Source organism: Artibeus jamaicensis, unplaced genomic scaffold (genome assembly GCF_021234435.1).
Source record: "Artibeus jamaicensis isolate MK-2021 breed Jamaican fruit bat unplaced genomic scaffold, CSHL_Jam_final contig_718, whole genome shotgun sequence".
Classification (NCBI taxonomy): domain Eukaryota; kingdom Metazoa; phylum Chordata; class Mammalia; order Chiroptera; family Phyllostomidae; genus Artibeus; species Artibeus jamaicensis.
In genome coordinates this window covers 1227227-1253891 of record NW_026521936.1, presented here as the reverse complement: position 1 = coordinate 1253891, position 26665 = coordinate 1227227, and the positions used below count along the sequence as shown (strand labels likewise).

The 26665-nt window shown below is 42.6% G+C and overlaps 1 protein-coding gene across 1 annotated transcript in view; it reads right to left on the bottom strand.

The window, feature by feature from the left end:
• Nucleotides 1-26665, bottom strand: part of CNTNAP2 (contactin associated protein 2) — a 1645556-nt gene that overhangs the window by 871373 nt on the left and 747518 nt on the right. The window contains exon 5 of the mRNA XM_053671916.1: nt 1830-2033. Coding sequence (XP_053527891.1) covers nt 1830-2033 — 204 coding nt within the window. The remainder of the gene's footprint in view (nt 1-1829; nt 2034-26665) is intronic.

Below are 26665 nucleotides of genomic sequence, written 5' to 3'. Positions count from 1 at the left end.
GAGAGCTAATCTCCTCGCAGGTAACCCATGCATGCATGCTCAATATTAAGATTAGAGAAAACTAGAAAGAATTAACATGTAAAACATTACCACTTATTTCCATCAGTGAAGAGTGAGGTGCATTTCCTTCCTTTTTAGTTCTTTCATGTTACATACATATTATGCCAAGAGTAAATTATGCCTTTATGTTGTCAAATGGCCACCCCCCTCTCCTGTCTTCTTAGGCGACATTTGAGGTGAATTCAACACAGCGACCGCCTCTGTTCCTTATTTCCTCCTATTCACCACCCACTTCTCAGAGTCCACTTAGCACCCTCCCCTTCCGGTCTCATGCATGCCACGCATCTCGACTCTGATGACTCATCAGCAACCAGAACGCACCCTGACCAAGTGGAGCGCTACTGGAAGAAACAAACAATCTTCTATTAGAAGACCCTCGACAGATAAAAAAGGGCTTCCTGTATTTCTGAAGACGGCACGAATGCCCAATGGAGCCTAAGCCATACCCTAGGAATTACCTTGTATGTATACTCTTCCTCTTTTGCTAAATACCCAATTCATTACAAGTCATGCCCAAGTGCCACTCAAGTCATCTCCATGGTGGTCACACGCCTCTGCATCTCCACCTTCTGCAGGCCAGTGCCAGCTCACCTTGTACCTTGAGGAATTCATCTTCGAGTCTCATGTTGGTGGAAGCATTTTTTCTTGTAGAAGTCTCAGCGAGCTCCCATTCTTTAAAAAGTAGTATCTAAGCCCTGTACTGTGCTTGACAGGATCTGACAGGGTTTGAACCACCCCTAACTTTTGGATTTCGTCTTTGCTCCCACTTACTCCTGCTTCCCTGCTGTTCTGCAAAATGCTCTTCTCCCCGACAGGCTCCTGGCTAGTTTTTGTCGTCAACCTCAGCTTGGACATCTTCTTGTGGCGGACTTTTCTCAGTCCATGTTCTCATGTTGACCCCTGTTGCCTCTGCAGTGTTGTGTTGGCCCATTGAACTGAGCTCATGTTATGGCTGACTCTCAAACAACCCAAGGGTGAACAGCATGGGTTCACTTACACACAGGTTCTACTTAATAACTGCAGTCAGCTCTTTGCATGTATGGACTTTTCACATTCCCAGTCCCGGATTCCCAACCCCAAATGGGAAATACTCTTTTCGATCCATGGTTAGTTGAAGCCATGGATGCAAAGAGTGTACTGGAGAATCAAAAGTGGCGTGAGCCCTGGCTGGTGTAGCTCAATGGATGGAGCATGGGCTTGAGAACTATGGGATCAAGGTTTGATTCCCAGTCAGGGCACATGCCTGGGTTGCAGGCCAGTTCCCAGAGGGGGACACACGAGAGGCAACCGTACATTGATATTTCTCTCCCTCTCTCCTTCCCTTCCCCTCTAAAGATAAATGAATAAAATCTTAAAAAAAAAAGTGGCATGGAATTTCAGCCTCAGAAGGGAGGGTTTGGTGTTGTTCAAAGGTCAGCAACTGTACTGGTCATTTCTTTTGATTTCATTGTTTGAAAATGATAACAGTTAACCCACTGTCTGACTCCCGCACCAGGTGATGAACTTTGTGAGCTCAGCATCCTCCTGCTTCTTCACCATGGCAACCCCGATGCCAGTATATACCCTGCACAATGCACCCTCCGTCAATACTTTTTGAATGCATGAGTACATCAAAGTGTCAATACAGACCAACCACTAGGGGTTCAATGTGAACAGATAACCATGTGACCTGTTTTCACAACTTACATTTTCAGGCTTAAACAGCATTGGCATTTCATTCATGGCAATGTTAATAAGGGGAAAGTGTGACCCCCAAAGTCGGAACACACCTAGGTTCAAACTGAAGAGCAGCTTGGCTTTCCTCAGCTCCAGCGTGATGTAGTCCCCTTGCTGGCCTTCCCCGTGCAGGATCACCCCTTCGCTCTCGGTGGTTTTAAATTTCAAGGCAATGACATCTTTCAGCGTTTTCATCTTCTTGTTTCTGAATCTATACGGCAACACAACGTGGCCATCAAAGTTGATAACATCAGCCCCTAAAATAAGAACAAAATAACATGACAGTTCAGTTCTGGTATGTTATCATCCAGTGTGAAGTACATCTATGCCCAACCAGCCTCTGCACAGAAAAAAATAAGAAAGAAGTGTTTTGTTGTTTTTTTTTTTCCTGAGAAATCTGGAGTCCTGGGTTCTTGTTCTTTTTTTTCTTTTGGTTGATCATGTGTCCTGAACTGACGATGGGAAGATGTCATAAAGAATGATCACAGAAACCACTCTTGATATAAAATCTTACTTCAGCTGCAATTTTGGTTAATAACATAAATGTCCTCCATGATTTATATACTTCACATTTTAACTTGGGAATCTAGAGTTTATCTGAAATAAGTAAAAATTTTATTCCTTGTGGCATGAGACTTTACTGTCTTCCTTTTTCAATGAGGCTAATTATTATGATTTTTAAATATAAATTTTACTCACACATTAGCCTTTCTTTGACAGAAGAATGAGAGCCCTTGAAATTCAGGGTTTGATAGTCTGCTGACATTCTAACGGTTTTTATATCCTACAACATTCTGAGTACCCTTTATGGTGGTACTCAACTTTATAGCTAATTGAACTTGAAGAAATTTCTTAACATTTGCTCTTGGCCTCCTGTCTGCCTGAAATTTCATGTCAGTTCCTTGCCTTTCGAGTGGAGAACTGGGTAACTCCTCTCTCTGACCACACCAGTTCTTTAGCCATAAGTGAGTTAAGAGGAGGAACATCTAAGCTATCCTGTGACAATAAAGGTGCTAATTTGATTTCAGGGAATTTCACTGGAGACAGTAGCATATACACTTTTTAGAAGTATAAGGAACTTTGTCACCATCCTCAAAAAAAGGTGAGGGTGGGGACTTGTTTTAGAACTGTCACTTCCTTCACACAGAAATGGACATGAGATTGTCTAATGTATCCTGCCCTATTGGTTAGGGTGGTTCCAACCCAAGAACCCAGTGTGAGTGCAAAAAAAGTCCAAAATCAAAGAACAAAAAAAATTTAGTTCTCACCATTAGACCTTCCTCATTAGAAGTATTTTTAATCCATTTATTTGGCTTTTAATCTGAAATCAGAGAACCCACTGAAACCAAAGCTCCACATACTTTAGAATTACAAGACCACCTCTCCGTCTGGGGCCAGGTCTGACTCAAGAACTCCGTGGGGAGACACAGGAGAAAAGCGATAGCAAGTTTGAGGCCGGTCAGGGAAATGTTTTCTCATTCCATGTCCGAGTGCGCTGATCCTTCTCTGCTCTAGTCACCAGAGAACACTCTGGTTCCCCCACAACAAGAGGGCACCACCACACACCATCCCAAGGCAGCTGCTGTTGAGGTCCAGAACCGCCAGAGGCATCGCACGCACGCTGATTTTCTGTGTGTGTGCATTACTTGCCAGTATGATTTTTGCTCTTATCTAATTCTACAGCATGACTGTCATGGACACTCTCATCTTGTACGTTACTTGGAAGTGATACAGAAAAGAGAATGACAGCGTCAGGGGTATTGGGGGGCAGGGAGAAATACGTGAAAGGATTACGCAAAAGAAAATCCACGAAGTTTTCAAAAGATTTTATTTATTTATTTTTTAGAGGGAAGGGAAGAGAGGGAGAGAAACTTCAGTGTGTGGTTGCCTCTCTTGTGCCCCCTACTGGACACCTGGCCTGCAACCCAGGCATGTGCCCTGACTGGGAATCAAACCAGTGACCCTTTGGTTTGCAGGCCTCTGCTCAATCCACTGAGCTACACCAGCCAAGCAAAACCCACAAATTTTAGAGACACAGAAAACAGCATGGTGATTACCAGGGGGAAGGTGGGAGGGGACAGGTAGAAGATAGCAAAAGGGGGCTAACTGGTGTTGGAAGGAGAATTGACAGGGGTGGTGAACACAGAATACAGTGCACAGGTGCTATATTATAGAATTGTGCACTTGAAACCTGTATCATTTTATTAACCAACATCACCCTGATAAGTTCAATAAAAATTAAAAAATAAATATAATAAAATGAAGAAAAGGAACTAAATCTAAGTTTTTCCTTCAAATCATTGATAAATTTTAAATCCTTTAAAAATATTTATTCTATGACCTCAAATATTTGTGGTTTAAAAAACAGGTTAGAGAATTCTTACATTCCAAAAGCTCTAAGAGAAAAATAAAACTTTGAAGTTACGATTCTAATAGTCGATTCCTTGCTGTCCATAAAAAGACTTTCTTAATCAACAGAATTCTGTTCTCTAAGACGGGTTCGTGAAGGTTTATTTTACTATGGGGGAAAATCAGCCATTAAATTTTGGTTTCTGCTAACACTGCAAAGCCAATTAGACTTTAGCTTAATCAACTATATTGTCACAGCTGAATTCCAAGTGAAGCATCCTTATCGTCTTTGATGAGAAATAAAAGAGAGAAAAGTGAAATCTGATGATCAGATCCCAGGTTGAATTTATAATCCAGTAGTTGGTAGGTATTAGCTATTATTTTCTGTCTTAAAAAGTACCTCCACGCAAAGTCACAGGGAAGGAATAAATTCTGAACTCTAGAAGGTAAATCGCAGTTTCATCTCGGTGACAGAAGATAACAGATGTATCCTTGTTTTACACACCATCCATATATATTAACCAACAAACGTATTTCCCATTCACCTCTCAGGAAGCAAATGTTTCCTGTGCTTACATAGAATGAAGGATTTCTCCACACTGTATCCTCTCCCAAATCAAAATCTGCATTCAGTTTCACGTACAGAACAGTGACTCAGGCAGATGTTGATGTAAAGAAAAAAGTGATAGTGATAGAAAGGATGGGCATAATGTATTTCTTCAGAAGGTCCTAGAATATTAACAAAAACATACCAAACCTCACCATACAAATGGTCAGTGGTCAGTGGTTAGTGGAGAAATTGAAAAAAATGCTTTGCAAGCCAATTCTCTCACAGTATTAAATCAAAGGTGTTCTTTTCTGAATGGGTTAAATGCTTGCACTGTATCGGCCTGTGGCTGTGATCTTAGAGGTGGCTTTAAGGTTACAAAATTCCTAGAAATAATCTATGATATAAATGTGTACACTAACACACACCCTACACTTTTAAGAGAGTCTGGGGTATGGTAACATCCAGAATTTAGTTCTATTTCCTACAGAAATAGGTTGAAGTTTTATTTGACATCCAATAATCTGTGGTTATTTGGGGGCAAGTCTTCTCCCTCCCCACCCCCTAGGTTACCCCAATTGCTTATCACTCCCTAGAATTAAGTTTTCTATGCAGTGATTAAGTGTGTGTGGTTGAACTATTGAAGCAATTTGAGCAATGATAACAGCTAGTCAAAAAGTGAGTACAAAATCAAGTGTTTCCACGGTTCTGTTTCTAACAATAAGTCGGGGAGCTGGCAACATGCCAGTTCATCAGATCTCTGTAGCAGAAGTGTTTTTAAAAAAGGACATTTCATTGTTACTTAGTCTACTTTATGAATTTAGATAAGGTATTTTGGAGAAGTTTCTACCATTGGAAGGTTTTAGTGTTAAGAAATAACTTTGTGATATTTTTTACTACAACTATAATGCATGCTTATCGACAAGAAATTAAATACAGTAATAGAAATATGGAATGCAATTCCCAAACACAAGAGGTCACCAATGTTAATGAGTAAGAAGTTGGCAAAAATATTATTCTAGATTTTATGCATTTTATTATCTACTTTAAGCCATGTATTATATATGTGTATATACATGTGTGTACATATACACACATACATATAAAAGAAAGAGGGAGAGAGAGGAGAATGCCATTTCATTTGGTTATGTATCCAAATTTACAATGGTAGCATGAGTTTGGGGTAATGAGATATTTATGACGTAGGAAACCTGTATTTACAGCTGGTTAGTATGCTTTATTGACCTCCGCGCACCAAGGTATTTATATAAAATAAGAATATATGTAATTTATCCTACACACTTGATAAAACAAGATGTGTTTCTAGTTCCACGTAAAACACTGTTTAAACGTTGGGGCCAAATTTTAACACCGCATAGGTTAAAACATGGCAATCCGATTTAGGAGCTTGTTCTCCAGGCTGCTGTTTCCATGGTGATTTACACCACCCTGAGGAAAAGATAAATTGTCCGTAATAGAAGAGAGGATGGTGGACATGGAGGTGCATCGGGCGCTTCTGACCAGCTGGCCCTTGCTGGACGCCACCTCGTGAACATGTCTCTTACTCTCTGTCCTCTGGGCTTTGCTGGCCCAGGAGGGGCTGTGCCTCCCAGGGCCAGCCAGTGCCTGCGGGCCCTCTCCCCAAATACAAACCAGCCCCAACCCAGCTACCGGCTCTCAGGCTCTCGTCCACCTGACCCGAGCACCCCAGGGTTGGGCACCGGACTGCTGGGGACACTCCCCGAGTCCCAGAGCCGAATGGAATAGCTCGAACTAGCCAATCCTAACCCTGCACACCCTGCCTCTCCCCTGACTTCCTGTCGAAGCCACAGCGGGGACTCTTGCCCCACCCCCACTCCTGCTTCCCCACAGAGGCTGCCTCCTCTGTGGGGTCCTCCCATCACACCCCTCCCTCATGGCGTGATGTGCCCCTTCCTGCTGGGAACGAACTATCTTTTTGGAGGCAGTGGTATCATGACATGTTGACCCTTCTATAACCTTACATTTTCTATCGATATAAAACAGACCTGTTGATCTTACTATGCTTCACATACAGTACATTCTAAAACACCCTCTACAGAAAATTCCCTTAACTACAGTATATCTTAGAAAAGAAGGGATATGTCAAAGTGCTGGCCAAACAAGAAAAAAATAGAGTTTTTGGCGAGAGTCATTCCACAAGGCTGCGAAAAGCTCCTTCGCAGTGCATTTACAAACCATCATCCCGTGTCTGACATCAGCCGGCATTCTGTCTCCTACCACCCTCCGCGGCACCGTTCCAAGAACCTGGGGCTACTCAGGTGAAGGGGTGAGCTTTAAAGACAGAACAGATGAGCTCTCCTGCTTAAGAAATTAAGATACATCCAAACACAGCACACTGAAATGTGTTGAAGAGCTGAGCAGTTCTGTGTGGCTGTAACACATAAAGTGGATGGGTCAGGGGAGGGGATGGGATCACAAGATGGAGGGGCCACGGCCCCCCATGGAAGACAGGAATCTAGGTGAGAAACAATGTCCTGAAGGGAAAGCATGTGTTCGGATGTGCATCTTGCAAAGATCTCTCCTGTACTGACGTGGGGGAGTGTGCAGGGGCAGAGGAGGCACAGACCACGCCTCGGAGGAGCTGACTGCCCAACAGGGTGGACAGAGGCTCCGCCACACCAGACTTCAGAAGATAACTGGGTCGTAAATGAAGGTGAAGACTCTCTGATGAGGCATCTCTGCCACCCAGAACTTCGAAGTAGTTAAGGTTTCCAGAGAGACTGTAGAATTTCAGACGAACAGTTACATTCATAGTTTCCTCCAATGTCACAAGTCCTATACTGGAAAAGAGGGCTTCTAAGGAAACCAAAAACGACCCTGAAAACAAGACCGACATTGTCAAAACGTCTGCTTTGAAACACGCTGAATATGTGAATTCATTTATTTGCGCCAGCTTAATTTTTAGACAGAATCTCAGAAGTTTTTCAATTCTTTAGGTATGCCATATTTTAATGTTCTATCTCATTCAAATTCATACCTTAAAAAAATAACAATACAAATGTCGAATCAGTATTTATCCAAACAGGATACACTGCCCCCAACAACGTCTATGAAGTCTCCTGGACAAATAGCCACACGTCCTACCTGAAGACTGTCCTTTTTATTTATCTTGCTTTCCTCAAGCCAGATGTGTTGGTGCAAATGATTCGCTCTTACTGGCAAGTGATCATGAAATACGTGTAGTAGGTTTTGAGTTTGTGCACAGGATGTAGTCCGTGATAGCTTTGCTTGCATATACCTGTCGTTTGATTGCACATACCTTTGGGTGAATCTCCTACCTAGACCATCAACTTCGATTCACAAGGCTCAGAATGCACACAGACCAAGACACAGTGTACTCTCTTGTCTCTGCTAGAGCAGTTGGCTCCTGTTCGGTAAAACACCAGGCAGGACTCTGTGGCCCAGAACACACTTCGGTGACTCGGGAATTGGAAGGGATCTCATTCACCGTGAACCTGAGTGTGTTGGTCATTACCACACAACACCTGCACACCCACTGACGCCCTTGGGAGAGGCTCAAGGAACTCATTTCCGTCCATGAGCAATGCTCCTACCACTGGTGAGAGAGCTAACCACCGCTCTGCCTTTCACTTTCTCCTTCGGATAAAGGCGTGGGTAACAGACATTATCATCCTCGATTTAAAAATCAATGGGGGAAGATGCTAAATGACTGGCTTAGAAGCTTGGTCTTGACAGTGGGAAACCACAGAAGTGTCTGGGATGTATTTTCGGTTAAAGGGAGGCAGTCTTTACCCACCTGCTGCAAACTGAAGCCATGCAGCAAAGCTGGTGTTATTCAGACATTGAATATGTTTTATCATTTTAATTTTTCAGTTACAGTTGACATAAAATATTCTATTTGTTTCAGGTGTACACCCAGTGAGTAGACAGTCAATATCTAAGACGGCTCAGCAATCCGGCATTTGAATGGCTTCTCCCTATTTTTGAGCGCCGAGCAGTTGACTCTGCCTTTTGCATTAAGTAGAGGTCACTGACTAGTGCCCCACAGGTACATTCTATTCAGTCACGTGTTGTCTTTAAACTTGCATGGTGTCGACTATAAAACTAAGTGGCACATAATGTCTGCAAAATTAAATTTACTTTCCATCACATAATTTGTCTGTAAATTACTTCAGTAAGTGTCAGCAAGGAAGTTTATTTCTCAAAAGCCAAATTCTCTGGCTTTTGGGTAGCAAGGTGGGTAGTGCTAAATGAATAGAGAATGGATGTTTTTTCAAAAGCAAAGAAGTGCTAATGGCATTTTACGGTCAAAAGATACATCTATCACTCTACGTACCAAAAGTCTAGACTAAACATGGAAGGAAGGAAGGACATTACCATAAATCTTAGCTCCACTCACTGAGATTTTGGAGAGAAGATTTTCTAAAAAGAAAGTATGTATATATATTTTAAAAAGTACTACCAGTTAACAGGTACGGCTGACCCTTCAATACTAGCAGCCTCTGTATCTGACAAATTGCTCTGCCCTCTTGCTTCAGCTCTTATGCTGTAAAATTGGGTTCATTCATATTGAGTGCTACTTTTTTTTACATTTTGGGAGCTTGTTACAGATGATGTCACTATTTGAAAGGCCTCTCTTGAAAGCGCCGTGCCAAAGTGCTTCCTCGTGTCCCCAACACAAGAAAGCTGGTATGTGCCTTGTGGAGAAAATGCATGTGTTAGGTAAGGTTTGATCAAGTGTGAGTTACACACAGTGCTGTTGACCGTGACGTCCATGTTAATGAGTCACCAGTGTGGACTAAAGAGGAAGTTGGTAAACAGAAATGCACATGAGGCAAGATCATATACTGACCGGCTGACAGAAGTGTCCTAACCCAAGTTTCCTAGGAACCCAACCCTGTAGTTCCCCCAGGGGCGCAGGTTTCGCTAATTCAGTGTTCCGGCAACTTTACAGAACGTAAACGCTGTGAATAGTGAGAACTGACTGTACTTACATTGCATTCGCTTCTTTCAAAAGGGAAATAAAGAACCAGTTCCAACTAACTCATGCATGGGGGTGACAGCGAATCAGGAAATACTTAAATTATCCTGAGGAGAAGGACTGATGGACTGCAAGGCTCAGGAGCGAGACGCCACACTCACACTGCTTGGACAGGAGTTTCGGGACATGGACCTCAAGCAGAGGTGACGAAGCCAAATCAGTCACCCCTCCCGGGCTCACTGCAACCGAATTCCGGGGCTTACGTGTCTCATCAGTATTACTCCACTCACTTCATTCACTGGGTCAACCCAATGTTAGCAGTGCATTAATGCTGAGGGGGCTCGGAACACACCCCCTCCCAAGCACGCCCCTTTGGCGTGCTGATTATTTTGAGATGAAGGCATCTGGGAAACCTGCAGATTCAGGAAGGGCTCTCTGATCCCTCTTGCCTGCCCACTGTTCTCTCTCAAAGGAGGCCCTGACATTTTTCATGACAAGGATGCCCTCCTCCACCAAGGAAGAGGAAAACCACGTTATCATTACTGCAAACAGTGCTGGAATGGGAGCTGGAACTTGACCAAACAAATATGCTCAAGTCCCCCTTTTTCCCAGTTAGTTCCCCCTAAATATTTCCTAGTCCCCGTCTCAATTTATGGGCCCTCATCTAAGCCCCTTTTCTCGCCACATCCTTATAATGTATCATTCTTTGTTTAAAAAGCTTTTGGGCTTAATGGTCTCTCTGGATCTCCATTTTTCTTGCGAAAACTCCCATGTACAAATAAAAATATTAAAATATAATTTGTGTGCTTGTCTCCTATGTCATGTGTGAATTTAATCTTTCGGTCCAGCCAAGCACCTAAGAGCAGAAGGAAGTTTTTCGGTCCGTACACTGGGCAGAAACCTCACGGATTCCCGGGGAACTCACAGAATCCAAATCACGCCACCGTTCACATTTTGAAGTAGGTGCAGAATTTTCTTTTCTTCTTTTGTTTTTAGACATTTGATCATTGCCTAATTTTTTTCTGATCTGAAAGAAAATACTTGTCTTGAAATTTGTGTCATATAAATAGATTTTATTGAGTCTGTCAGAATGGGAAAATTAGCCGGCCCAGCTTCTCAAGCCTAAATTACTTCAAGGCTATACAAAAACTTGAAGCTGATTGCTCGTATTTTAAGAATTTTAGATATTGTTCTGTATAACATATACTTTGAATTTCTCTTCCTAACATAATTCAAGGGTCTCTACTGATGAGATCTCAAATTTTCTTTTGAATCAGAGGCAAGCTATTGGAAATACCTCAAACCTAGAGGAGAAATGGAAGAATTTTGCAGCCTCCAAAAGAGGATCATTTTGAATTCAGAAAATGTAAGGGTAGGCAAATGTTATAAATTCCCATCAATTTTAGGGAAGTTCGAGGTTTGGGGGCCGGGGATAGGGCTATTAAAAAAGAAGCTGAATTTGGAAATAGGCCACATTTTGATACAGTGCCTACACATCCTATTTTCAACTTTCTGCATTTGACATTTTTTACAGTTTAGGTCAATCCTAACAATTTATGCACTTCTCAAGGCATGCCAGATAGAAGGCTGTTACAAGTGCTATTTATAGCAGGGCAGTTAAGTCCTTAAAATATCAATGGCTGAGTTTCTCTTGATGTAGACCTCCAAGCAAAGCACACAGCTCCATCCCAGGGAGATAAAGGGCAGGCTGAGGCAGGAAATTTACTCGGAAATCACAGTGATGCCGGCTTTGTCCTGACCCAAGAAGTATGTAGCGGAACCAACAGATCCTGACCGTCCATCAGGCTGCGGGAGAGCGCTGGCCCTGGACACAGGGGCTCAGCCCCCACCCGCCTGTTCACCTGGGGGAGTCGATTCACTCTCCAGGCCTGTCAGTGAAGGGACTGGGGGTGGGGGGGGGAGGTAATGTCAGGCTCCTCTGACTCCAAAATCAAGCATCTCTGATTTTGGGTGACTTGGCCAAGCTTCCAAAGACCTACACACTTATTTAATTTTGGATTTCAAATCAGCCTTAGATTGGCAGAATACTAGGTTTTAAGGCATATTCACATTTCCTGATATAATTTGGCTCATTATCAACTGGATAGTACCAGAGGCAATTTTATAACATAGAACCCACAGACGTTGAAACATTTTCATGGGTGGCTACTCTGAACAGTTAAAACTGATGCATTTACAGAGTGCCCAGATTTGCAAATTCGAGTAAAAAGCTACATTCGAAATAACATATATTGTTAATTCTTGAAAAGAAAGCCAATGATAATCATTTATGATATAGAGCAGGGGTGTCAAACCCATTTTCACCAGGGGCCACATCAGCCTCGAGGTTGCCTTCAAAGGGCTGAGTGTAATTTTTGGACTGTATAAATGTAACTAGTCCTTAACGAGGGGCAAGGAGCTTGGTGCTGTCGCCGGGTAGAAACAAGGTGGAGGGCCGGGTGCAGGCCACAGGCCTTGTGTTTGCCGCCTGTGATACAGAGGCTTCTGTAAGTTTAATCAAAGTGATCTCTACCAATGTATTAATAATGAATTTATATTCTTAGTGCCTTGATAAGGTTTCCATGAACACATGATTCACAAGATTGAATTATTTTAACTCTATAACATGAGAACACAATTACTTATCTGCGTAACTTAGAAAATACTCATGGCTACAATTACCCCAGTGGGGGGTGGGGCTGGTAGAAATGAATGAATGACCCTGGGCAGGTGTACAAATCTGCTCACGTCTGGCCACTGTGTATCATGCTTCCCTCTCTTTTCTGCTAGTATTTAGTCTAGCCCACCAGCCCAATTTCTGTTACAGTGTCAAAAAAACAGGGATACATATATTTGGTTCACAGCTGTCTTCTTTACTAAACTGAGGTGACCTGGAAGGGATGGATGTGGTGTCATTAAAAATGACACAGAACCCCAATGACGAGAGATTCAGTTAAGACCGCAGGTGCTGCGCCTGCCTGCTAGCTGCGTGACCTTCAGTGGGCCACAAAGCTTCTCTTCACCGAAGGTCACATGACCTTCAATTCAGTAGGCCAACGTTGTCCTCTGTGATCTCAAAAAGGTGAAGGCGCTACCCACAGAGTGCGCGCCCTGAGAACTGTGAAGACTGAATCAGGCAACACGTGTGAAGCCCTTAAGGCCGTGCCTGGTACACTGTAAGCTGCCCATAAACATTAGCTTTCATGATCATATATTACGTTTTTGTTTAGCTGACTTGCAATAATGAATCATCTCACCTGCCTACTTGGCAACACCGACTCAGGCCTGGACACAGGGGAGGGTCACATTTTCCCAATGGCTTTCACGGATGTAGGGGGGATCGAGGTGTCCTACTTGGTGACTCTTGGGCCCACCTGACTTTCTGCTTTATACTTTTGCTACCTTCACTGATGTCGCTTGTTTTGCTCACAAGCAAGGAAGGCTGCAAAATTGGGAGAAGTCACGTGAAATGGAAAGAATAAGTAACTGATCCCAGCACGTTTCTTCCCTTCGGGGCAGCCAGTACCATCTCAGGGTGACATGCCTTTGGGGGACCCTCAGGCCCAGCCCTCTCCCTGTCCCCCAGGAGCCCAGCATTTGGGGGGAGGGTCAGCAGCCTGTCCAAACAATGCAAACCAGGGTTTTCAGACTGGCACCTGGACTCGAGTCTCACCTGTAATTCTGCTCACAGCTGCATAAGTCGTAATTTTGTTATAGCTCATCAACTTGCTGTCCACAAAGCAACTAATATTTATTGAGCATAGGAATTCACTATCATCACACCTGGTTGAATGTATTTAATATAACCTATCTATTATACATTTAAAAATTAGCGTATTTAGGTCACTCCAACCCAAAGTCTAGACTGGTAACACAGACCAGCTTCTGATTTTTGTACTTTATGACTAAATTTGATGAGGTTTTTGAAGAATTGAGGTTGAAAACCATGTCTCAATTGCTAAATTTTACTATTGTGGTTAAAAATAGCTACATCGTTCAAGTTTCAAAGGAGGTGCAAAGTTCAAGACACACGGGAGAAAAGCCAGACACAGCTGTTTTCCCCAGTGGCTCTGCGGTCAGTGGCAGTGGGTGCTATTTGCACACACAGGGGAAGCCTGCGGAGAGGGCACTCGCACAGACCTGCTACAACCAGAGTGAGCAAAATGCAAAGCCTGGGGTTGTCGGTGGGGACCGTGATCACTCTACACCCCTGGGCAAGCGGTGGCAGTATGAGACTCGGAAGGAGCGGGAGGCCCAGTGGACATCCTGGGTGGACAACCTGGGCCATGACCACCTGCCAGGAGAAGCTGCCTTGCTCTTCAAGATAGACAGCAGCTTCTGGACCCAGCACAGCCTCTCCAGACTCGGTAACCAAACCTTGGCTTCTCTTTCAAGGAACGACTTGGAGCCTACTTTAGCTCATAAGAGTGACTATGTATTTTGTCACCGATTTACCTCGTAATATAGCTTCAAAATTTAGAAAGTGCTCTTTTATTTAAAGATGTGAAAATAAAATTTTACAACCTTGAGAAATGTGTTTCCTGGGGGCAGAAGATGGTGAACCTTTGGCAGTGGACACCATGCACAGTACTGTGGCAATGCACACTTGAAACCTGTATCATCCTACTCACTGATGTCACCTCAAATAGATTAAACTACACAAAAAAAGCAATAAGAAGCAAAGGTGTTTCTCTTCTGCAATTTCTAGTTTTCTAATTTTAAAAATCCTGATTTTGAAAGTTGCCATGGAGGAGCTGAGTTCTATGAGAAATACCCTTTCCTCCTGCTCCAGTTTCACTGGTCCCCAGAGACTTTTCTTCACTTTCCAAAATCTAAGTGAAGCTTCTTTTCCCCCCAAATTTTAGAGAACTGTTTGATAGTTTGACCAATTTTTCCCTCTTGAGATTTAGACTAAGTTCTGGAACATGAACCCAGGGACTGGTAGTCCGCCCTGCGGTGATGCAGGTTCATGAACTCAAACAAGGACTTTTGGGCACAGTCCAAACTCGGCCGTGACCTCTTGCTGCCCTGGTGTGAAAAGACGACTGCATCCCTTTGATGGGTTTCCTCCTAAACAGAGAACAAGGAGCCACCGTTAGTATCTCCTAAGCTTTGCGTTTCAATTGTTCCTCCAACAGTAAAAATAAAGTGCTCTTTTGGCGATATCCATTTTAGACGGCACTCCTTTAAAAACGAAATAGAAAGCGTCACAGTCTGCCAAAGTTCACGGCCCGCCCTCCGCGCAAACACACGCATGCTGGCAAATCAGTCTTGTAGCAGGGACACGGGTCTGTGCAGGGCTCGCCACGGGACATGGATGATTCTCTTCAGTGACTGTCCACCCATCTTCCCCATTCACCATGTCACCATGCTGACAGACAGACAGACTGCAAAGGGCCTGATCGAACAAGTCGCATTGAGACTAATACCTCATGAGGCTTATTAATGTGTTACAGACTTTCACGGGAACAGCACTGGAAGGGAACGTCAGGCCCCAGAGGACATCGAATGAAAGGAGGACGTGGACGGAGGACGGGTTCCTTGAGACTTTCTAGTTCCACCATGCGGATGGGGACAGAAAGGCTGGTGACAGTGAGAACACACCGAGTACCTGTCTCTCTCAATGAGGACAGCATCGTCCTCAATCATGACAGAGGCAGGAATAAAGCTGCTCCCAGGACGAAAGGGGAACTGAAGCAAAAATGGGCCCCATCTCTCGAGTTAAAGCCCCGTAATATACTTCACTGAGGTCTGACCTGCACCTGCTTTGACAATGAATTCTTATCCTATTCAAGATGAAAACAGAGTTATTTCCCAGACTGAAATTGTTTGGTAGAGTTAGACAAATTGAGAGAGTGTGAGATTAATTATTTTCTGTGGGTATATTGAAGAGAGCGTAGTCAAAATATGTTATTCTATTACCAAGGACAAAAATATTAAATTGCTCTGCTATTTTCTCTTATCAGTTTCACTCTGTTGCTTCTCTGTATCTATTTTCTCCTTTGTTTCTTACTGGTTCTTTTCTTCAAACTCATACTTATTCTTCAAACCTCTAGCCTTTCAAAACTCATTAAGCTGAGAGATATCCCCTTTTTCTCCTATTTAAACAATGTGATTCAGTATTTTCATTATATTCCCATTAAAATGCTCCTTTGATAATATCCCTATTAATTTTTTTTAAAGTTTATGCCATTGATTAGCATTAGAGCTGAGAACATTATAATGAATTTTTCTGGAAAAATGCTTTTGGTGACATGCCTCGTTGGCTTTCTCACCATTTTAAGTTGTGTTTCATGGGGCTCCAGGGTTAGGGGCACATTCGTTTGGGAGACATGACGGCTGCTCGACTTACATCTTCTGTGTAGATGTAGCAGCTGCATCATTTTCACAGAAACACCCACAGCATTTGTGTGGAAGGTGCAGTTTGCTTGTGGCTAATAATCATTTAGATCTCTGATCACTCGATCAGAGAGCGACTTGTCAATGAGTTTCGGAATGACACAATGCAAGCAACACACATAAAATGATTAGACACAAAGACAATTTAAAAATAAACATCAGCTGTGAGGGAATAGCTAGATGACCTACAGAAAAACCCTTATACATGTAGACAGAGTCTGTGTATGTCTAGCTCTTATAAATAGTACGTGTGTGTTTTGTTCTCCTTTGATTCTTTTTATCCCCACCTGAAAACATTTTTTTTTATTGCTTTCGAGAGAGAGGAAGGGAGAGAGTGAAACATTGATTGGCTACCTTCATTCAAACTTGAACCCAACCAGGGTTGGAACCAGCCCTGGTTCCAACCAGGTTGCAACCTGGGTAGGTGCCCTGACCAGGAACTGAACCCACAACCTGTTGGTTACAGGACGATGCTGCAACCCACTGAGCTACACCAGCCAGGGCAGGAAGCGTATGTTTTTTAGGACAGACATCAGCTACAGCAATGCTTTCCATCCCAAACAAAGTGGATACAGATAAGAATGACTCTACTAGGTGATGGGTAACACAGTCATGAAAGATGCTATTATTTTCAGTGCACTATTTAAAGCAAATTATTTATTCTTTTTAAATCAAAGATGCCAGCCACATTGGCATTACGTAATTTATTTGAAATGAAAATGTTTCCTTAACTTTGAGAAAGAATAAACTAGATTTTATAAGCACTCAAACAGCTGAGCTAATGGGTAGGCAATAATTGAATTATCAATAAGTCATCAATGTAAACTTGATGAAGTAAATGATAGAGCTATGGTTCGGCTAGCCCACAACCCTATACTCACAAAAAAGCTACACTAACTTTTACTTTTAACCCTAAAATGAGGTAGCTTATTCATACTGAGAGCAGCATTTACGGAATTTCAAGGTTCCTTTACAAAGTGTGAATTTAGAAGGGAGAGTTTGTTTTTGTGTTTACTTCTCCAAACCACTGGGACTAGAATCGGCAAGTCTGTGGTTGTTAGGGACATGAGGCAGAAAAACAAATAGTTCAAAATGGGTACAGAGATGTACCACTCTGGGCTACCACCAAAGTGTGGTAGAGCAGTTGAATATAACTATTTTTATGGACACCACTGGCCTTTTCACTGCATTTTCTCACCGTAGGAAATCCGACTACAGGCACACATGCACAATTTACTATTTCCTAAACTATCATTGATAAGATCCTCCCACTTGTTGGGCAAATGCTGGGGGGTCTAAAGATGACTAAGAGGTATAACCCAGACCTAAAGTGCACAGAGAAAATCCACGTGCCTTTGCAAAAACTAGTATTTATTGTGAAAATTAAGAAAACAGGAGCCTCATTTAAACTGGAGTTGAGAGACTAGGAAAGAGAAATCTCACCTATGTCACTCAAGGTTCACTCCTGAACACCAACAGGAACAGGTGAGCTACCTGCACCTCTCACAGGTGCAGAAGGGAGACCACTTTACCGCCTGAACAGGAGGAAGAATGATTCCTCTTTGCCCAGTAACAGCTCAGCCAATGGGAGACCACCATCCCATAGCCAATGAAAAGTCACTATACTCTGAACTTTCAATTTCCTCCAATGGGCTCTTCCTTTAGAACGGCCTCTCCCAAACCCCTAAAAGCACGTTCTTCTCCTCTGTTTCTCTGGATTTGCACAGGGTTTGCCTTTGGAACACGTGCCCCAAACTGCAATTCTTTGTGGTTTCCTCATAAACCCATTTTGGTGGAGAAATAGCTGGCTGTCTCTTTGTTTAAGGTCAACATTAACTTAAATAATCACTCCAATATTTCTACAGGGGACGACTACAATTTGAAACACTCATTCTGTTCTGCCCAATTGCCTCTGGGCATAGGAACAAGGTAATTTTTGGAACATGCACAAATGCAATGGATGGAGTTCATACCACCCAGGAGGTTAGGGCGATACCTGGTTATAGTGTCAGTCCCCTTCTGGTCAAGGCAGGTAGTTCATTTCTAGCTGGGTTAACCTCAACTCTGTCGGACCTTTCTGTTGAGGCAGGGTGTTCTCAATAGCCCATTAAGATCACATACAGGATGCCGCTACACAAAGATGGACTAGATCTGAATTCTCATTCCACTAGTCACACATGTGGTGAGTGGCCTTTTACAAGAAAGGTGCTGTGTTCGATGTTGCTGTTTTTATTAAGAATGTCCCACACTCTATAGCACATTTTTGGTCTACTAAACGAGTCCTATCAGGCAATCCAAAGAGTCAGTATGCGCATTAAGGAGGAGGAGTAGGCTGTGGCTCTTCTGAATATAAGTTTTTAACTGAAGCCGCATCTCAAAGGCACGCCCTACTACTCCAGCAATAAGGACTCTGCTGCCACACTTTGCGAGAGCAGGGATGGAACTGGAGAGCACTATGCTCAGTGAAATGAGCCAGGAGATAAAAGACAAACACCATATGACCTCACGTATAAGAGGAACCTAATGAACAAAATAAACTAACACGCAAAACAGAACCACAGTCATGGAAACACGGAACAGACTGACAGTGACTAGTGGTGAGGAAGAAGTGGGATAATGGTGGACAGAAGGGGGAGGGAATGAAGAGCAAGTATGAATGACCGTGGACACGGACAACAGGGTGGGGATGGACTGTGGGAGTGGAGGGTAGGATGGGCAGAGGTGCACAAGGGGGAGAAAATTGGGACAACTGTAATAAAATAACAATGAAAAGTCTTAAAAACAAAACTAAACTAAACAACCAAAAAACGACCCAGCTCCTTAAGGCCCACAGTGTGGGGGCTGGAAGCCAGGGGCGTAGCATGAGAGTGTGTGCGTTCGTGGTGAGCACTGCGACGCCCTTGCTGTCTGACCTGGAGGGTGTCCCTCCGCCTCCCCATGGCCTCTAATTCTCACCTAGTCAATGGGCATAATACCGGCGCCGAGCACACTTTGTGAGGATTAGATGAGTCAAAGACATGACACCTTTAGAACAACACTTAACAATATTATGGATCCAAATACTCCGGTTATGCTTTATTACAGACACAGCATGGAGTAAAGTAAGGTTTAGCGTCCAATCAAGTGACACAAGTAAAAAAAGAACAAGAATATATTATAAATTAGGCTAGATAATAGAGCTTTTTTATTGTAAAAGGAGAAATCAGGGAGACACAGAATAAGACTGTCTGTGTTAAACCCTCATATACCAGGGACCTACAACTTCTACCTGGATGGCCGCCCAAATGGCACCTGCAGACACCAAGCGAGATCTGTTAAGGAATAAGAACAGCAAGGTGATGGAGCCTTAGAAAATCTGTTCTTCAACAGCTTCAGAATTCCCTGTCTAATCAGTAACAGCTTATCAAGCACGAGATGGGAGAAACACAATCGTCAGGGCTCCAGATGGAAATGTTTAATGCATGTGCAGTTTCCAGGATGAATATAAATTGCAGACCCGGTGGTTTTTTGGTTAATCCGCTGAATAAAAAAAAATATTGAATTTGTTCTACTTTAATGAATGAGAACAGAACATTTGACAGGGCAACATGCTTAACTCTTTCATAGAGAGTCCACGGCCAGTACCTGGGCAGATGGAGCCAGCACTGACCGCCTCGGTTTCCTGGCTGACGTGAGCCCCTCAGGGTCTGTGTTGCAGCAGAGGTGAGCTCCTAGATGGACCCTCTCATCACTGCACTGACGATCAGACGCGCTGCTTTCCCTAACTATATACCCCACACCAGAGATGCCTATAGGAATCACTTAAAATGCTGAGTGCTCCTTGATCGAAGGAGGAAGGGTAAATTAGAGGTCGCGGCAAAAGGAGTAAGTGAGTTATAATACTCGCTATTTGTGAGTAACAAGACGACTGAAGATACCCAGGATGAGAATGGGGAGTGAATAAACACACGTTTCTGTCTGTACCTATTTCTGTATCTGTATTCTGTATATATTATAGTCATATTTTAATCATGTAGATCATATTTATGTAGTACTTGCTTTGTGTTCTGGAAACTATATACATATTCATTTCCCTAATCCTGATGATAACCCTCTAATATGGGTACTATTATTATTCCAATTTGACAAGGGGGAGCACAGAGAGGGTTAGTCACTCGGCAGGGCAGCTACAGATTTGGAGAACTGGGGCCAGAAACTCCGACCCGGCTCCCGTGTAGTTTTATGCTCAACCACTAACGACACTGATCACGGTAGGAGCCAAAATGGAAACTGCAGACAGAGATGCAGCGGATATGTATCCACTGACGAGAACGGCAGAGACTGAACAGTCAGGAAAGGTCTTGCTCTTAGATGAAGTATCAGGGAATGTGGGGATTGTGCTTCAATGAAAGGACGTTAAACTGCCCATCCCCACTGTGGCTCTGAGTCTCCTCCTTTTGTGAGGTGAGGGAACAATAAGCATAAGCAGCCCATCTTTGGTTTTCACTGAGTAACATGTACAACTGGAAAAAAAAAGGTGCATGTACAGTCGATCACAAGTGCATTATCTTTTTGCATATATCAAACAGAAAGGAATTTAGGCCACTTGTCATACAACTGAAGATGCAAATGCAGGTCACCTTTATAAAGGACCCAAGGAGAAAAAAGGGATCTTTTAAAGATGGTAGGTTGTTCCATTTCCAAGGACACAGATTAAAATGTGAGCTCTAGAAACAATCTAACCAAGCTGGTAAACAATGACAAAATTATTTAAATATTTTATGTGCTCAGATTGAAAGTAGTTTTGCTATTTCAGGAAGCTCAGTGTAAAAGTATTCTCTAAGTAATTTAATTAAAACCTGTAATACCAGAAGTATCATTGGAAGGAAAAGCAGCAGTTGAGTTCGAAAGCAGCTCGGGAAGCTAATACCAGGCTCCTTATTTGCCAGCTGATGGGTAATTGCTACACAGTTGCTGATCTGACATTGGAAGAGCAGTAGCTATTTTAAAATGCAAATAGTTAGTTTGAACTTGACAGTGCTGCTGTGCCTGTTCTTGTTGTTTTTTAAATTATACATCTTGCATTCGTTTCTGTAGTAAAGAGCATCTATTAAAGTGGAAAATATAAACAGCCTAAGTATTGCATATTACCCACTGACACCCCCCATAATGCTAATGAATTTCACGCTGACGGGGAGAAGACACAGCGAACAACATTTAGAAGGCTTCGGTGGAGGTTAATTTATTTTTTCATTATTAAAAATCGCACACTCTTTCCCCATTGAAAACGCAGCAGATTCAAAACTGCTTCAAAATGCACAACTTATTTCACTTAGAAATGTATGCATGTAACTGGATCACATTAAAATCTTAAAATGTCATGCCTTCGTATACTACTACTATTGTCAGTGCATTATTGAATAATGTAGAATGCTTTATGGACACGATCTTACTCATCCTCAATATAGTACCCCAAAAGGCAAGGAGTGCCAGAATGCTTCGTAACAAAGCTTTTGTGCTGGGTGAAGCCAGGAGGTGAAGCCCATTATAATTTGGTCTGTGCGTTACCACCTGCCTTAGGAATTTTTTAAGTTGATAAATAGGCATGGAAAAGTGAAGGGAGCTGAAGTCATGTGGCGGTCAGGAAAACCCAGACCCCAGGTTAAATTGACACCTGGAATACGAGCAGGATAATAATACCTCCCTCGCCCAGTCATTTCAGCCAAACAGGCAGTCTGATGCTGTTGACCTATACAAATTACACAGCAATTCACACAAGCGGAGCATGTACACTTAAAATAAGATTTAGGAGTGGGCATTCATGCCCGTGGATTCCTACTTCCACGACGGCCAACCTTAACGTTTCATCATCGTCAAGGGTCTTTTTAAAAGTTGCCAGTATTCTACCCTTGGAGAATAACACTTTGGTGTGAACTGAGGGCATTGGACATGTTCCTAAAACGGGCCCAGAGTCCCTCTCTCAATCTCAAGTTCATGCACATCTGCAGTGCGTGCCGCGAAGAGCCTGGATATCGGTGTAGTGCCTTCAAATATAAGGAAGAAAAGATGCTGCAGAAGGAGCAAGACATCCTCAGATGTGCCAAGCACCGACAGTAGAATAGTTCACACCTTGAACTCTCACACTTGCAGACTGTAATTCTTGCCTGTCACTTCACATTCAGTAGAAATTTATTCACAAAAATAATATGAATATCTCCTGATCAATGATAACATTTTATATTAATGGACCATCCTAATATCATTATGAAGGACACTTTTGATTTTTAATTTGACTTGTCGTTTGAGCTATCATGTTTCATGGGCACCTTTCTACTTAATTCGTATCATTCTCTTCATAAAAGTTAGCAGAGAAGATCTCTGGGAAGAAAGGAGGATTAACAAACAGATTTCCTACGTCTGGTGGCACTGTTAAATTATGAACAGGAAGGAATGCTAATCAATGCATGAGACTACTGTTGATACAATTTTTAAACCTTTTATTTATTCATCTTTAGAGGCGGGAGGGAAGGAAAGGGGAGAGGCAGAGAAACATCATTGTATGGTTGCCTCTTGTGTGCCCCCTGCTGGGAACTGGGCCGCAACGCAGGCATGTGCCCTGACTGGGAATTGAACCACGATCCCTTGGTTTGTAGGCCTGCTCTCAATCCACTGAGCTACACCAGCCAGGGCTACTGTTGATATTTTTAAAATGTCAACCAGCCAATCATAAAAATAGAAAGAGGAAGAGGGATGCACTTAACAGAGAGGATGATAGACAAAGGGTGGGCTGGTAGCGTGCCATATAACAACAGGAGGAAGGGAGCCAATATCTTTTGGTAGCCAAATGATACCCATCATCTGCAAAGGGGAAAAGGGGTTACAGGTGCACCATCCAAGAAACCGGGCAGATGATAAATGGGGAAGCAGATGGAGACCTTCAGAAACAACCCAAGGGAAGCAGGATGATTTTCAGAGAAACACGCTGGTTTTGGGGCAATGCCACCGCAAATCTTGGATTCCACCTCAGGCCCTTCATCCAGGGGCAACAGAATGAAGTCGGTATAATGGGAAAGGTACGAAATCATCTTCAGCTAAGCCACGATAAAAGGTAATGCAATTCACCACCTTGACTCCAAAAGCGAACTTGTCTAAGGGGACACATCAACTGCCTGGCAAGGGTTCTCTTATATGATGCTGTGTTTAATTGGGAAATGCCACTCTGTGCTTCCTGACTCAATTTGTATGACTCTTGGTTTCAACTGCCATCACTGCAATAAACAATTCACACTGAGGACACCATCAATTTCAATCTCACTCCTGTAAAGGAGAACTTTCTAGTCTTCCTCTTGCAGGATCTTCTAGCAGCATTCATGACTGGTGCCCAGGTCCATCTTCCTGGCACACTTTCTGGTCACCTGCCCCTCTCTGGATTTCCTTGACTTATATCCGTACTGTCCCCTTTGTGGCTTATGTTCCATAACTGAGCCCTGGCTTTGGGAGTTCTTCAGGATCACTCTTGGATGCTTGCTCTTCTTGTACCGTAATCATACCCTAACCATATTCAGATATGGCTTCAACTTCCTTCCTTATGCATAGGTAAACCACAAATTGTCTCTCGTCCTAGCAACACTGAGTTCTTGAGTTCTTTATTATTCAGTTGTCCAAACTTGTAGAGGTTAAAATCATACTTCAAATTCAGCATTTTACAAAGCAAACTCATGATACTTCCTTTAAACTAGATCCTCTATCATCCGTCCCTGCTTCTGTGCACGGCAGTGCCCAAGAGCCACTAAGGCCAGGCAGACAGATGGGAGTCCTTCTCAGCTCTTCTGCATACCAGGGCCCATATTCGACCCACCACCATGGCCTGGGGAATTGGCCTTCTAATATTTCTTAAGGCCTTGCACTTATTCCCACTCTGCCACCACCCTCCCAGTCTAAACTCCCATTTCTCACCTGGACTCTAGTCACAGCTGTCCCGAGCCTCCTCCAGCTGCTCCCAGATGGCAGCCAGAGTAAGGTTTACACCAAGCAGATGTGATGTTACACTTCCCCTAACCCCATCACTACCTCTCGGGCTTCTAACCGAAGGAAAAAAGTCAGGAACCTGCCCTAGGTAGTCAGGTGTCAAGGCCTCCCGAACTCTTCAGCCCTATTTCCTACCAGCCTTCTGGTCTGTGCCCGGGACTTCAGATGTACACCCTGGAAGGTCATCCGCCTTCACCTACCTCTGAAGCTTAACCACACCATGGCTTCCTAAGGAAGCTGCATTGCTCAAATATGTACAAGACATTGTATTCAATTAATACCTATGATGTCAAAGTATAAAACCACTTCAATTAATACAGTATCGAAGATAAGATATTTTCACATTCACATTACAAACAGGGAGTTTATTTCCGAAAGGATCAATCACTTATCTGATGCTTCAGAGCTAATAAGAGGGTAACACTGGGTTTCGGGCAAGGCTCTGTGTAACAGCCTCCTCTTTTTTTGTGCCTTTAAACTGAAACCCATCAACAAGTTTTTCTATAGGAAGCAGAAGAAAGAAGAAAAAAGCATTGGGTCAGATCGATTTAATTTCAAAGACATTCAAAGGCCCAGTATTTTCTTGTCTATTTGGGCACATTTTCATGGGTTTATTCTGTAAGGCATTTAGCTCTGGAAATTTCACGAAATTGATGTGGGATTTAAAGAGTTGTAATTATATTTTTTGTGTGTTTTTCTGTATTAAAATAAGCCCGTGAAATGCAAGGATTTTACCAATTTCTTGGGAAGGATTTGTCAGATGCAGATGGGTTGAAGATGGGGAGACTAATTTCCCACTCACTACAGGCCTTTCTTCTTCATTTCTCTTCTTTGGAGAATATTTTGACATTAATAGGCTCTGCTCTGATTAACTGAGTATTTTGAAACTAGGGAAAAATATAGTACAAGCACCGTGGGCTACAGAGGGGTAAGGGGAGGGGGGAGGGATGGAGGGATGGAGAGAAGGAGTCACCATCTCTGACACACAAGACAGGGTAGATGTTAGATCTGCAGAGATCCGTCCATGTGATACAGCAGTTAAAAGGCTACGCTTTTAACAACAAGCAGCTTCTTGTAATACAGTGTAGGAGAGGTTTTTATGGTAGAATACACACTGCATAGTAGTACCCTGTGCATATGCCTGTGTGGCTGTATATGGGTACATATTCTTTTTTTTCTTTTTCATAATGGGTGGAATGATTGCATGAACTATTTGTCATGAAAATCCTGATCTACTTGGTTGACATAAAAATTTTAATAATCTTTTGTTAACGCTCACTCAATAGATTATTACTAAAGAGCATCTAAAACTAAAAATGAAAATGACACATTAAAAGAGCATGTCGGTGGTAAGACTTCAATATTAAGAATATTAGTGTTACTACCTTATTGAATTTGTGACATTGGTTAAGGAAATTAATAGGTTTCAGGTATACAATTGTATAGTACATTGTACATTGTATTGTCATTGCAAAAGGATTAAGTGCAATATTTAAAGTCACTAAAGAACATTTGTTAAAGATTGAGAACAACGTTATTAACAAACACTATTTTTTGTATGAATTTCAATGCTTCCTTCACTTTTTCTCTCTGTCTCTCACTTCTCCCTCTTTACATCCTTCTCTTCCACAGTTTGTATAATTATTCTTCAAATTGCACATCCTCATGTTCCTATGAAGTTACTGATCACACAAGTAATTTGAAAAATTGTGACTTGGTAAGCGTAATTGTCATAATGATTTTTATGGCATTGATTTACTGAGTTTAAGGCATTCTTTGCCAATAACCTGGTTTAATTCCCTTCAGGCAACTGAATAATTAATTATTAGACTGTTTGCCTTCCTGCCCTGCCTCCTGGATGACAACTCATTATTTACAGGTAGCTTAAGCATGAATACGCTCTACTTCACTGGGCTCCGTACAGCACCTTCATAACATCATTGGGCTTGCACCAATCCTGTTTGTCTTCCAGAAAAACGGAGCTTTTCATTGGTTCCTCAGCCTTAGCTGTCAGTAAAATTCCCACATGTGTAAAGGAACCCAACTGTATACCATCGAAATGGTTGCATAATTATCCTCTAGTGTAAATGCTGAGTGATTTGTTAGTTACTCACTTTGCATATATTTGATGGACAAAACAGATACTCATTCTTTTAAAACTATTTCAATAGAGTCTATATAGCAAGGCAGAACATGTGGGCCCAACTGACACCAATGATTGGATTCTAATAGAAACCAATATATACACGCTGCCTTTGATAGAAAGCAACAAAAGAGGACTTGACTAAATACTCAAACAAACCAGATTGTATATGTTTCTGCTGCTAGTTCCTCCTGGGTGGTCTCAAAAAGAGTCATGAATCACTTCCAGGGAGCTCTTAGTTCCTTCTCTGCAAACTCAGGGGCTGGATGAGAGAACACCCAAGGGACCTTCCACTTCTAAATATTTTCTGACTCTGACTCCTGTCTCCTGCTCTTCTTCAATGCCAATCATTTCGGAGAACCTCTTCTAAGTATCAGAAATTATATCTTGATATGAAGGCAACTCCTTGCAGAAAGCGATTCATTACTCTATACAGGCATTATGACCCCATTTCGGATGC